The following is a 15000-nucleotide window of genomic DNA, read 5'->3' on the forward strand; positions in this document are numbered from 1 at the left end:
CAAAACTCTACTACATACTCCAAAACTCATTACTGCATACCCCAAAACTCATTACTACATACCCCAAAACTCATTACTACATTCACCAAAACTTATTACTACATACCACAAAACTCATTACTGCATACCCCAAAACTCATTATTACAAACCCAAAACTCATTACTACAGACCCCAAAACTCATTACTACAAACCCCAAAAGTCATTACAACAAACTCCAAAACTCATTACTGCATAACCCAAAATTCATTACTGCATACCCCAAAACCCATTGCTACATACCCCAAAACTCATTACTATATACCCCAATGCTCATTACTACATACCCCAAAACTCATTACTGCATACCCTGAAACTCATTATTACAAACCCAACTTCATTACTATATACCCCAAAACTCATTACTATATACCCCAAAACTCATTACTACATACCCCAAAACTCATTATTACAAACCCCAAAACTCATTGCTACATACCCCAAAACTCATTAATATATACCCCAATGCTCATTACTACATACCCCAAAACTCATTACTGCATACCCTGAAACTCATTATTACAAACCCAACTTCATTACTATATACCCCAAAACTCATTACTATATACCCCAAAACTCATTACTACATACCCCAAAACTCATTATTACAAACCCCAAAACTCATTACTATATACCCCAAAACTCATTACTGCATACCCCAAAACTCATTACAAACCCAAATTCATTACTATATACCCCAAAACTCATTACAAACCCCCAAAACTCATTACTACAAACTCTAAAACTCATTGCTGCATACCCCAAAACTCATTACTACATACCCCAAAACTCATTATTACAAACCCCAAAACTCATTATTACAAACCCCAAAAGTCATTACAACAAACCCCAAAACTCATTACTACATACCCCAAAATGTATTACTGCATACCCCAAAATTCATTACTGCATACCTCAAACCCATTACTACATACCCCAAAACTCATTACCAGCCCAAAACGCATTACTACAAACCCCAAAACTCATTACTGCATACCCCAAAACTCATTACTACATACCCCAAAACTCATTACTTCAAACCCAAAACTCATTACTTGCATACTCCAAAACTCATTACTGCATACTACAAAACTCATTACTGCATACCCCAAAACTCATTACTACATTCACCAAAACTCATTACTACATACCCCAAAACTCATTACTGCATACCGCAAAACTCATTACTACAAACTCTAAAACTCATTGCTGCATACCCCAACACTCATTACTACATACCCCAAAACTCATTATTATAAACCCCAAAACTCATTACTACAAACCCCAAAAGTCATTACAACAAACCCCAAAACTCATTACTACATACCCCAAAACTTATTACTGCATACCTCAAAATTCATTACTGCTTACCCCAAAACTCATTACTACAAACCCCAAAACTCATTATTGCATACCCAAAAACTCATTACTACATTCCCCAAAACTCATTACTACAAACCCAAAACTCATTACTACATACTCCAAAACTCATTACTGCATACCCCAAAACTCATTACTGCATACCCCAAAACTCATTACTACATTCACCAAAACTCATTACTACATACCCCAAAACTCATTATTGCATACCCCAAAACTCATTATTACAAACCCCAAAACTCATTACTGCATACCCCAAAACTCATTACTGCATACCCCAAAACCCATTATTACAAACCCAAATTCATTACTATATACCCCAAAACTCATTATTACAAACCCCAAAACTCATTACTACAGACCCCAAAACTCATTACTACAAACTCTAAATCTCATTGCTGCATACCCCAAAACTCATTACTACATACCCCAAAACTCATTATTACAAACCCCAAAACTCATTATTACAAACCCCAAAAGTCATTACAACAAACCCCAAAACTCATTACTACATACCCCAAAATGTATTACTGCATACCCCAAAATTCATTACTGCATACCCCAAACCCATTACTACATACCCCAAAACTCATTACCAGCCCAGAACCCATTATTACATACCCCAAAAGTCATTACTACATACCCCAAAACTCATTATTACAAACCCAAATTCATTACTATATACCCCAGAACTCATTATTACAAACCCCAAAACCCATTACTGCATACCCAAAAACCCATTACTATATACCCCAAAACTCATTATTACAAACCCCAAAACTCATTACTACAGACCCCAAAACTCAATACTACAGACCCAAAACTCATTACTACATACTCCAAAACTCATTACTATATACCCCAAAACTCATTACTACATACCCCAAAACTCATTACTGCATACCCCAAAACGTATTACTGCATACGCCAAAACTCATTACTGCATACCCCAAAACTCATTACTGCATACACCAAAACTCATTACTATATACCCCAAAAGTCATTATTACAAACCCCAAAACTCATTACTGCATACCCCAAAACTCATTACTGCATACCCCAAAATGTATTACTGCATACCCCAAAACTCATTACTACATACACCAAAACTCATTACTACATACCCCAAAACTCATTATTACAAACCCCAAAACTTATTACTGTATACCCCAAAACTCATTACTGCATACCCCAAAACTCATTACAAACCCAAATTCATTACTATATACCCCAAAACTCATTATTACAAACCCCCAAAACTCATTACTACAAACTCTAAAACTCATTGCTGCATACCCCAAAACTCATTACTACATACCCCAAAACTCATTATTACAAACCCCAAAACTCATTATTACAATCCTTAAAACTCATTACTACATACCCCAAAACTCATTACTACATACCACAAAACTCATTATTACAAACCCCAAAACTCATTACTATATACCCCAAAACTCATTATTACAAACCCCAAAACTCATTACTACAGACCCCAAAACTCATTACTACAAACCCCAAAAGTCATTACAACAAACCCCAAAACTCATTACTGCATACCCCAAAATTCATTACTGCATACCCCAAAACCCATTACTACATAGCCTAAAACTCATTATTACCAGACCAAAACTCATTACTACAAACCCCAAAACTCATTGCTACAAACCCCAAACGTCATTACAACAAACCCCAAAACTCATTACTACATACCCCAAAACTCATTATTACAAACCCAAAACGTATTACTGCATACCCCAAAACTCATTATTACAAATGCCAAAACTCATTACTACTTACCCTAAAACTCATTACTGCATACCCCAAAACTCATTATTACAAACGCCAAAACTCATTACTACATACCCTAAAACTCATTACTGCATACCCCAAAACCTATTACAAACCTCAAAACCCATTACTACATACCCCAAAACTCATTACTACATACCCCAAAACTCATTATTACAAACCCCAAAACTCATTACTACATACCCCAAAACTCATTACTACAAACCCAAAACTCATTACTACATACTCCAAAACTCATTACTGCATACCCCAAAACTCATTATTACAAACGCCAAAACTCATTACTACATACCCTAAAACTCATTACTGCATACCCCAAAACCTATTACAAACCTCAAAACCCATTACTACATACCCCAAAACTCATTACTACATACCCCAAAACTCATTATTACAAACCCCAAAACTCATTACTACATACCCCAAAACTCATTACTACAAACCCAAAACTCATTACTACATACTCCAAAACTCATTACTGCATACCCCAAAACTCATTATTACAAACCCCAAAACTCATTACTACATACCCCAAAACTCATTACTGCATACCCCAAAACCCATTATTACAAACCCAAATTCATTACTATATACCCCAAAACTCATTATTACAAACCCCAAAACTCATTACTACAGACCCCAAAACTCATTACTACAAACCCAAAAACTCATTACTACAAACCCCAAAAGTCATTACAACAACCCCCAAAACTCATTACTACATACCCCAAAAGTCATTATTACAAACCCAAAATGTATTACTGCATACCCCAAAATTCATTACTGCATACCCCAAAACTCATTACTGCATACCCCAAAATTCATTATTACAAACCCCAAAACCCATTGCTACATACCCCAAAACTCATTACTATATACCCCAAAGCTCATTACTACATACCCCAAAACTCATTACTGCATACCCTAAAACTCATTATTACAAACCCAACTTCATTACTATATACCCCAAAACTCATTATTACAAACCCCAAAACTCATTACTACAGACCCCAAAACTCATTACTACAAACCCCAAAACTCATTACTACATACCCCAAAACTCATTATTACAAACCCAAAACTTATTACTGCATACCCCAAAATTCATTACTGCATACCCCAAAACTCATTACTACATAGCCCAAAACTCATTATTACCAACCCAAAACTCATTACTGCATACCCCAAAATTCATTATTACAAACCCCAAAACCCATTGCTACATACCCCAAAACTCATTATTACAAATGCCAAAACCCATTACTACATACCCTAAAACTCATTACTGCATACCCCAAAACTCATTATTACAAACGCCAAAACTCATTACTACATACCCTAACACTCATTGCTGCATACCCCAAAACTCATTACTACATACCCCAAAACTCATTATTACAAACCCCAAAACTCATTACTACAACCCCAAAACTCATTGCTACATACCCCAAAACTCATTATTACAAACCCCAAAACTCATTACTACAAACCCCAAAACTCATTACTACAAACCCCAAAACTCATTACTGCATACCCCAAAACTCATTACTACATTCACCAAAACTCATTACTATATACCCCAAAACTCATTACTGCATACCCCAAAACTCATTACTAATTTCAGTTTGTACAGGGGACATAAGTTGCTCCAATTTTGGTAAAAAGTGATGCAAATTATTGGTTTATTTAGAATGTTTTTTAAAGGAATCTGTTATGCTTAGTTATCACTTTATGGGATAACATCTATATACTAAGAGATAACTTTGTGCGTGTGCATCTGTCCCTCTGCTGTTTAAACAGCACACCTAAAGTTTGACATACGGGGAGTGACATAGGCTATTGAGCACTTTAGTAAGAGTAGTAGTTGTTGTTAAGGGGAGAGAAAACTTTTCCTCTGCATCATCATCGGTAAATGTGCTAAAAGGTTGGTCTCATACTTCTCTTCTTTTTCCTTTGAACTTTTTACCTCTTCCTTTATGCAAGTAGCAGTAACTTTTTGAAGCATCTTCATTCGCACCCTCACAGTTCTCTGGAATCCGCGATAGGTAGGAGCGGTGGTGGGCACAGATAACCAAAAAATTTACTTCGATAACAGATAATCAGATAACTGAAAAGTTATCTTCGATAAAGATAAAACAATAAACCACCCAAAAATGTATCGGAAGTTACAGATAACCGATAAATTCCAATATTATCTCTGGCACATTTACAACTACTAGTAAAACAAATTTAATAGCTTCTAGTAATATTAAAAATAACAACAGACCCAAACAATGAGACCACACTTTTTTCTTTCAACAGTCTGCCCCTGCTGGAAGCTCTTGTTTACTACAGCGCTCCCAGCACTGAGGCACCAATAGCAGAGGCAGCCATAAAGCCAGCTCTCAGTCAGTTACAATGCTCCAGTCAGGTGGAGGTCTTGAAAAATAAAGTCATTCTGAGTTATGGTTTTGATTTATAAATAACATTAATACCGATAGAATAACTCCATTAATAGCAATTCTGTCATTTGTACAAAGTTAAAATATAACATATATCTTTTAATGTCGAATAATGCACTAATTCTGAGGTTTTGTAACAAACAGACAGATCACAAAGGATTCTGGGTAAAGGTGCCTCTGCTAAACACTGATTGGTTCAGTCATTCATTATGTAAACCAACATGTTAATGTGACGTCTGTTGTGTGTTCGTGCTTAAAGATAAATGTGCTTTTGTAAAATATTCCATTTTTTTATTTGTACACATTTCTTTTATTTGTGCTTGAAAATTATTTTGGGGGACTTTTTCATATGCCCGTTTGATTGAGTGGTGTCGCATTGAAAATCTACTGTCTTTCGCCTCCGGTGTTACCGTCGCGGGGTACGGAGGCGGGACCCGCAAAGAATCCAAGTCATTAAAAAGTTATAAACCTCTCTCAGCGGCCACGGAGCTCTGCGGCTCCGATTACCGAGACGTGCGGCGCTGCGGAAAGTCTGTCCTTGCAGCAACAGGTGTCACCGGCCGCTCCGCATCAAAACAGCGAGCGTATTCTCTGGACTTTTGCCAAGTTGGCTGCACCTCCATTCAGTAGACAGGGACGTGGTGCCGGCTGCACAGCAGACACGGGGGCGATGTGAGTGGCCCGCTTCAGCGTTTACCGAGCATGCAGACTCAGTAAGCGCAGCGGAGGCAGAGAGCGAGGCATCGGGGAAGAATGTCGCCTGCTGTCGATGTCGCCGCTGATCTGACCATGCAGAGCTGTATCTCACATTCATTGCAGCTTACCTTTGGATGCTGAAACCAGGATGTGTATAACAGTAACATTACTAACAGATAAAATCAGTTTCAATGCGAGATCGGACTGAAGGCGGGAGCGCTCCGTCTTCTGCCGGACGTCACTGCAATGACCCGGATGTACAAACAGTTTTCGCTGAGGGCCAAATTTTTGCTGCAAATTTGTCATTTTTAAATGAAGATTTCTCCGCTGAATTACAAATTTGGGCTTGCAGATTTACTTTACTGCATTCATAAGGGTCTTATAAATACATATCAGCTATTTCTTTCTGAGATCTGACCACATTTATTTCAATGCAAGTCTACTTTAATGTTTCGCCCCCTGTATAAACTGATATTGACCTTTGTCAGAATTTGGCAGTTTTTACCTCATAACTCTGTAACATTCAGTCATAGATAGTCCAAACTATACTTTTTGGGACTCTTTATGATCAGACAAATAATGTGGTGTACCTTTCAATATGACAGTATTATTTTTTAATTTTGACCCTTGTGTAATCCTCCATTAACCGCTATCTGGCTACAGCTACCACCCTGTCAGCCTTTCTTAGAACCAAATGAAGGTTTCATAGAGGAAAACATTTGAGAACCACTGACCTAAAATATGCATGAGGTGGTGTTCTGTTCCTTAGACTGGTCTCTTAAGCAAAGTCTGCTGCATAGAAATACAGATGTACCTTCCTGCCACCTTAACTGACCCGTTTTTTTTCGGGGATTCCAGAGATAAGTGCCTGAAATTTCTGATGGTTCTTGTTGTACACTTACTAACTTGTTGTACCTGTTGGCCATTTTGAACCCCAGGTCGTGTGGGCACTCCACATTTCATGGCTCCAGAAGTGGTGAAAAGGGAGCCGTATGGGAAGCCTGTGGACGTGTGGGGCTGCGGAGTGATTCTCTTCATACTCCTCTCAGGGTGTCTGCCATTCTATGGCACCAAAGATCGTTTGTTTGAAGCCATCTGCAAAGGCAAATACAAGGTCAGGACCCACGGGAAAGGAACCACAGTGGTTTTGAGTGCAAATCTGTAAAAATTTCAGTCAGTATCCACATTAAAGACAAATGTCACCATTGTAAAATTAAATGTGTAAAAGAGTGTAATTAAATGGTAAATGGCCTACATTTATATAGCGCTTTTCCATCTCATCAGATGCTCAAAGCGCATTACAAATAAGGCCTCACATTCACCCCGATGTGAGGGTGCTGCCATACAAAGCATACAAGGTGCTCACTACACACCGGGAGCAATAGAGGATTAAAGACCTTGCCCAAGGGCCCTTAGTGATTTTTCAGTCAGGCTGGGATTTGAACCGACGATCTTCTGGTATCAAGCCCAACGCCTTAACCACTAGACCATCACCTCCTTAATTGATGGCTCTCACAAATATAAATACCCACACAACCTAATTCATTCTAAGTGGAACCAATCTAAAGGCCCCTTCACACATAACACAACTGCATGCGAAGGAGGAATTGCTTGCCATTTGTGAAAAAATTGGAGTCGCCTCTAACGCCTCGTACACCTGTGGCTACAACTATTCGCGCAGACCAGCGGCTGAACGACAGTGTGTGCCCTGTGAGAGCCCATTTGCGACAGGTGTCGGCCAAATTCTAGGTGACACACATCACGAACATCCAACACCGCTCGCTGGACACTTAGAAAATGTGGTGCCATTTGCGCTGTCAGTACGAAAATAGTGAGCGACCACTTTTGAGCTGACGGTGAAATTTGTGCCTCCACGAGTGTAGCATTGCAAAAAGCAACACACGTGCTGAGTGTCTGTATCGCATGTGAGCACATGTCACGCTCCCCCCGCAGCACATGCCGTGCGTCCCCACCCTCCGCTCCCCCCAACACATGTGGCGTGCGGAGGGGGAGGCACACTTGCATGGAATGCTGTTATGTATGTACAGACATGATCACATGGGGGTTGGACAACCACGTCTGTGCCCACACAGCACGGCGAGGCACCTCTCAGCTGATCGCAGCACATTGACGGCTGGAAATGTAGGGTCAGTGCACTCGACGTGTGACATTACAAACACAGAGACCACCACCAGGATAGGTATATAAATAATTACTACCATAACTACATACACAATTACATGCCATATAACTACAATGAATGACCACATAACACAGAAACAGAATGTCACACTTTGGTCTGGGCGCTGAATGGACAAGGGGGCGTGGCCCCAAACAGCAGCAGATGTTGAGATCTCTGCTCCTGGACATCACAGCTGGGGAACATGTACCATGTTTTGAAGGACATGACCTTACAATTGTCCTCCGTGAGGCACGTGTCTCTGCCTGCTGTCCTCACATGGAAATACATAAAACATCATTTGCTTTTGCGCCGGGCTGCAGCGGCCGCACACAGCGCACCTTGACAGGCTGCTCCATGTGAAACGGATTGTCAGATCATGTGAACACGCATCAGGCAATCTGAATGTCACGCTTGTCCGGCCCGACATGCGCAAAACCAGCCCAATGCGTGTCCTGTGAGCGCCGTGCTGCTAGACTATGACAGGCCAACAGTGCAACAAATACACCACTTTCAGTCACATATCACCAAAAATACACAGTAGCAAATGCTGTTTTGTCAGTTATTACGGCGCTTTTTTTTTTTTTGCTGTAATTAAAAACAACAGAAACTTCCTCTTCTTCTTGTTGATTTTAAGTATTTTATGCTCCTGTTATAAGACAGCGATTGTAGCAGAGTGGTAAAGTTTCCGTCTGTTAATGAGAGTTTTTGTAAATTGCAGCTTCGATTCCAGCGAGTGGCATTTATTTTTTATTTAACCAGGGTTATTTAACCGCAGGGTTCTGTATTGGGTCCCCTTTTATTTATTATTTATATCAATCCAGTGATTTTCACTAATTATACACCAATATCTAATCTATCAGTGTCCAGAGATTGTAGTAATTATTTATATACCTGGCTGGACATAAAAAGACATAATGAGAGCGCACTGCTTCATTCATGACATTTCATGACTGTATGTCTGTGACCATGGGTCATATACAGAGGCACAGAGGGATCATACTTTGATTGTCCTCTCGATAAGAGGGATTAACTATTGGGCATTACTGTGTTTTTTATGGTGCGTAGTTTTGTTTTTTTTATCTCGACAGCAGTGCCACGATGTGGTTCCACACGCTCCAGCTGCTCGCACTGTGTTCGTACACACGCACGAGCGTGCACAAAACTGTCGCAGCGTGATCATTCACACCTGCCCGACCATGTGTCCCTCCCAACATCAGCTCAGTGGTTTTGGGGTTCGCTCATTCGGGCTGTTTTGCAGTGATTCGCCCTGATTCCTACTTATTCGTGCAATGTGTGAAGGGGCCCAAACGTGCACACAAAGTTTAGCACATTACTGCTCAGTTGTGGAACAATCACATTTGGAAGATAGGTTTTCCTCAAAGCATTCTTAAAATATTATGAGCAGTTCCCAAAACAGCATGTGTAGGCTCCAGTATATTTTATAAAAGTATTATTTTTAACAACAAAAATGTGTTGGTTTGTGTTTTGTCAGAGGTGCTTGTGTGTTGCCCATGAACTGCAAGTTGTTTTTTCAGAATGTTTCTTTGACAGGTCAGTACTGGTCATATATTCGAGCTTGGGAATCCGGCGAGGGCGGTTGCATCTCCTCCTCTCCCTCTGTGCACGTTCTATGTCTGCTCCAACCTTCAAAAGTCCCAACTTCACCAGACTGTGAATTCTTCGAACTATCTTTGGATTAACCATGGAATTGATCAGCTGGTCTCTGAATGCCATTGACACCATTTTTTTCAACAAGGAAATCAGGGCTGGGGGACCCTGCATGCCCAGATGGAACCTACCCTGCGGGCTGTGTTCTCAACGCCTGGGAGCGTGGCTTGATAACACTCTCTGTGGAGGACATCGAAGTTATTTATATTTGGTTTTATTGTGGGAGGGCTGGTACTTATTGGTTTATGTGCTTCCCTGACCTACCAGAGAATTGGTAAGACGGCTGCTACCAGAACCATGACCCCTCACCTGTCTGTCATGATTAATGAGTTGGGCAAGACGATACAGTCTCAGACTGCGTTAACCCTTGAACTCAGCAAATGTACGCCTTGCAAAGGAAGATGTCAGAGACCAGGGAATATTCATAAATTGGATTTGGTTGGTCAGAGGATCTGTAAATGTGTTTCTCTGCTTAACCCTAAATATGGCAGGCTTATCATCTTATCTTTCTGCCCTCCCCTACAGTCTGGTGTTCTCAAAGCAACTCCAAACATTATGCACACACTGACAGAAACTGATACAAACTCATCTGACTGATACAAACTCATCTCATCTGCACACATGACGCACCCCCCCCCCCCCCCCCCACCCACCCACCTCCGCCCTGCTGCTCCCCCCGAGCTCACGGCTGTGTGGGGCACTGCTGCAGCCCCCCACACTCACATTTCCTCAATTCAGATGACGGACTGTCTTGAAGATTAGTGTACAAAAGCAATCAAAATTGTTTTAATTCTGATATGTACCATTATTACGTTCAATTTGTAATAATTGTGGATTGCTTGTATTTTTGTCTGAGGTGATTGGGTGTAAAGAAATTTCGTTGCACTTCTTGTAATGACAAGAAATTTATCTATCTATCTATATTTGTATTATGTAGATCGGTCCGATATTGACCAAATTTACTGGCTCGGCTATCTGAAATCAAACAAAAACAAAATCCAATCAAAGTCTTCTATTGCATGTATGAGTCATAAATATTAGTTTCACAGTTTGGGTTGATGATTTGTTAAGTTGCTAGGTTAGCAAATTACAACCAGACAGATGAATTTACTAACAGATTAGTTGTTTTAAAACAAGCAAAACAATATCAGCTTGTTATCAGTATCAGCTGATATTGAAGGTTCCAATATCTGTATCGGTATCGTGTCTGGTATGGAAAAAGTGGTGTTGTACCATCTCCCCAATGATAAGTACCATCATCTTGTATAGGATTAAAATATACTGAGACATTGAAACTGTTGGTTGTACTTAGATGTTCATTCTTGTGAGTTGGGACATGGACATGGATTAACATAGGTTGCACAGGTGTTGTTTGTGTTTTTATGTCATAAATGTACACCTCCAAATATCTCAGTGCAGGTTCAAATACATTTTCTGCATTTGTAGATGAATCCAAGACAGTGGTGCCACATCTCGGAAAGCGCTAAGGACCTGGTGAGGCGCATGCTGATGCTGGACCCTGCTGAGAGGATCACCGTCTACGAGGCGTTAAATCACCCCTGGCTCAAGGTACATTCTCACAAATCCAACAAGACGAAGCATTCATGATATGCACACTCTTAAGGCTATGAAATTGGCTATTAGTAAAAAAAAGTAGAAAAGGGGGTGTTCACAATAATAGTAGTGTGGCATTCAGTCAGTGAGTTCGTCAATTTTTTGGAACAACCAGGTGTGAATCAGGTATCCCCTATGTAAGTATGAGGCCAGCACCTGTTGAACATGCTTTTCTCTTTAAAAGCCTGAGGAAAATGGTACGTTCAAGACATTGTTCAGAAGAACAGCGTAGTTTGATTAAAAGTTGATTGGAGAGGGGAAAACGTATACACAGGTGCAAAAAATTATAGGCTGTTCATCTACTATGATCTCCAATGCTTTAAAATGGACAAAAAAACAGACGCGTGGAAGAAAATGGAAAACAACCATCAAAATGGATAGAACAATAACCAGAATGGCAAAGGGTCACCCATTCATCAGCTCCAGGATGATCAAAGACAGTCTGGAGTTACCTGTAAGTGCTGTGACAGTTAGAAGACGCCTGTGTGAAGCTAATTTATTTGCAAGAATCCCCCGCAAAGTCCCTCTGTTAAATAACAGACATGTGCAGAAGAGGTTACAGTTTGACAAAGAACACATCAACTGGCCTAAAGAGAAATGGAGGAATATTTTGTGGACTGATGAGAGTAAAATTGTTCTTTTTGGGTCCAAGGGCCGCAGACAGTTTGTGAGATGACCCCCAAACTCTGAATTCAAGCCACAGTTCACAGTGAAGACAGTGAAGCATGGTGGTGCAAGCATCATGATATGGGCATGTTTCTCCTACTATGGTGTTGGGCCTATATATCGCATACCAGGTATCATGGATCAGTTTGGATATGTCAAAATACTTGAAGAGGTCATGTTGCCTTATGCTGAAGAGGACATGCCCTTGAAATGGGTGTTTCAACAAGACAATGACCCCAAGCACACTAGTAAACAAGCAAAATCGTGGTTCCAAACCAACAAAAGTAATGACTCACAGATGTGAAGAAATCATGAAAAACTGTGGTTATACAACTACGAGGTCTATTAGAAAAGTATCCTACCTTTTTATTTTTTAAAAAACTATATGGATTTGATTCATATGTTTTTACGTCAACGAAGCTTGAACCTTCGTGCGCATGCGTGAGTTTTTCCACGCCTGTCGGTGACGTCATTCGCCTGTGAGCACGCCTTGTGGGAGGAGTGGTCCAGCCCCCTCGTCGGATTTTCATTGTCTGAGAAGTTGCTGAAAGACTGGCGCTGTGCTTCATCAAAATTTTTTCCAAAACTGTGAGGCACATCCGAGTGGACACCATTTGACAAATTAAGCTGGTTTTCGGTGAAAATTTTAACGGCTGATGAGAGATTTTGGATTGTTTCTATCGCTGTAAGGACTTCCCACGTCCGGACATTCCACTGTTAAAGGAGATTTTTTTTAATGAAAGACGTGCGGACGGATTGGTGCGTCGGCTCGCAGCCGGCGCAGCTCGCCCGCCACAGGAAAAACACCTCCGTGTTGATAACCATTTGTAAAATCCAGGCAGCTTTTGGTGGCTTTCAGTTGAGTGAGTATCTGAGAAATTGTTTAACAGCAGGGCATGTTCCAACTTGTCCTTAAGGCTTCCAACGGAAGTGTTTTTCCTGTGGCGGGCGCGCTGCGCCGGCTGCGAGCCGACGCACCAGTCCGTCCGCACGTCTTTCATTAAAAAAATCTCCTTTAACAGTGGAATGTCCGGATAAACTGCTGATCCCGACCTCTTCTGAAAGTTCTCTGTTCTCTCACGACGTCCTGGGTCAACAGAGGCTTAAATTTGGAGGTTTTCAGCTTGAAACAGGATGACGACGTTGCCTTGGAGCGCTGTGCGACGTCCCGCTCCGTGGGAAGTCCTTACAGCGATAGAAACAATCCAAAATCTCTCATCAGCCGTTAAAATGTTCACCAAAAACCAGCTTAATTTGTCAAATGGTGTCCACTCGGATGTGCCTCACAGTTTTGGAAAAAATTTTGATGAAACACAGCGCCAGTCTCTCAGCAACTTCTCAGACAAAGGAATTCCGACGAGGGGGCTGGACCACTCCTCCCACAAGGAGTGCTCACAGGCGAATGATGTCACCGACAGGCGTGAAAAAACTCTCGCATGCCCACGAGGGTTCAAGCTTGGCTGATGTAATCACACGTGATTCAAATCCATATGGTTTTTTAAAAAAATAATAAGTTCGGATACTTTTCTAATAGACCTCGGAAATACTAGTTTAGTGATTCACAGGATTGCTAAAAAAGCAGTTTGAACATAATAGTTTTGAGTTTGTAGCGTCAACAGAAGATGCTACTATTATTGTGAACACCCCCTTTTCTACTTTTTTTACTAATAGCCCAATTTCATAGCCTTAAGAGTGTGCATATCATGAATGCTTGGTCTTGTTGTATTTGTGAGAATCTACTGAATCTACTGGTACCTTGTTTCCCATGTAACAATAAGAAATATACTCAAAACCTGGATTAATATTTTTAGTCACATAGCACTACTATTATTCTGAACACTACTGTATTCCACCTCCTGATTTACTAATAACTGTGTTGTGCTTCCCAGGAGAGGGACAGGTATGCCTACAAAATCCACCTGCCTGAGACTGTGGAGCAGCTGAGGAAATTCAACGCCAGGCGGAAGCTGAAGGTTTGCGTCACATTCGGTGCCTTCACAATCTGTACATGTGCACGTGATGCTAAGATAAGCATGTGCTGTGTTCCAGGGGGCGGTGCTGGCTGCAGTGTCCAGTCATAAGTTTAATACCTTCTATGGAGACCCGCCCGAGGAGCTCCAGGATTACTCTGAAGACCCCACCTCCTCAGGTGTGTGTTCTTGAAACACTTCCTGTGTCAGAGATCCTTTACATGGTTTACTTGTTGGTTTTTGTTTTCTGTTTTTTTTGTTTTGTTTTTTTTACCACCAGTCATGCATTTTCTGAAAGCTGCACAGTGTGATTGTATGTTTGTTTTTTAAACTTTCTGCTCTTATTGTAGAGCAAAATTCAAAACACAGTTTATTTATTTATTTATTGTAGTTGTCAGTCATTACTGATTTAAGGAACTTCTGTTATGGCTACAAATAATAATTATTCCATTGGTAAATTTGGGCTGTGTTGACGCTGCACAATTCCATCTTTGCCATGTTTTATTTCAGAAAAGAAGTGAGTGTCACCCTTG

General features: G+C 40.6%; 1 protein-coding gene across 15 annotated transcripts in view; it reads left to right on the forward strand.

The window, feature by feature from the left end:
* Positions 1-15000, forward strand: part of caska (calcium/calmodulin-dependent serine protein kinase a) — a 221200-nt gene that overhangs the window by 156552 nt on the left and 49648 nt on the right. For all 15 annotated transcript variants that reach the window (XM_034187150.1, XM_034187156.1, XM_034187149.1 and 12 more), the window contains exons 7-10: positions 7306-7481; positions 11664-11786; positions 14387-14470; positions 14547-14646. In XM_034187150.1, the coding sequence (XP_034043041.1) occupies positions 7306-7481; positions 11664-11786; positions 14387-14470; positions 14547-14646 (483 nt within the window). The remainder of the gene's footprint in view (positions 1-7305; positions 7482-11663; positions 11787-14386; positions 14471-14546; positions 14647-15000) is intronic.

Source organism: Thalassophryne amazonica, chromosome 14 (assembly GCF_902500255.1).
Source record: "Thalassophryne amazonica chromosome 14, fThaAma1.1, whole genome shotgun sequence".
Taxonomy (NCBI): Eukaryota; Metazoa; Chordata; class Actinopteri; order Batrachoidiformes; family Batrachoididae; genus Thalassophryne; species Thalassophryne amazonica.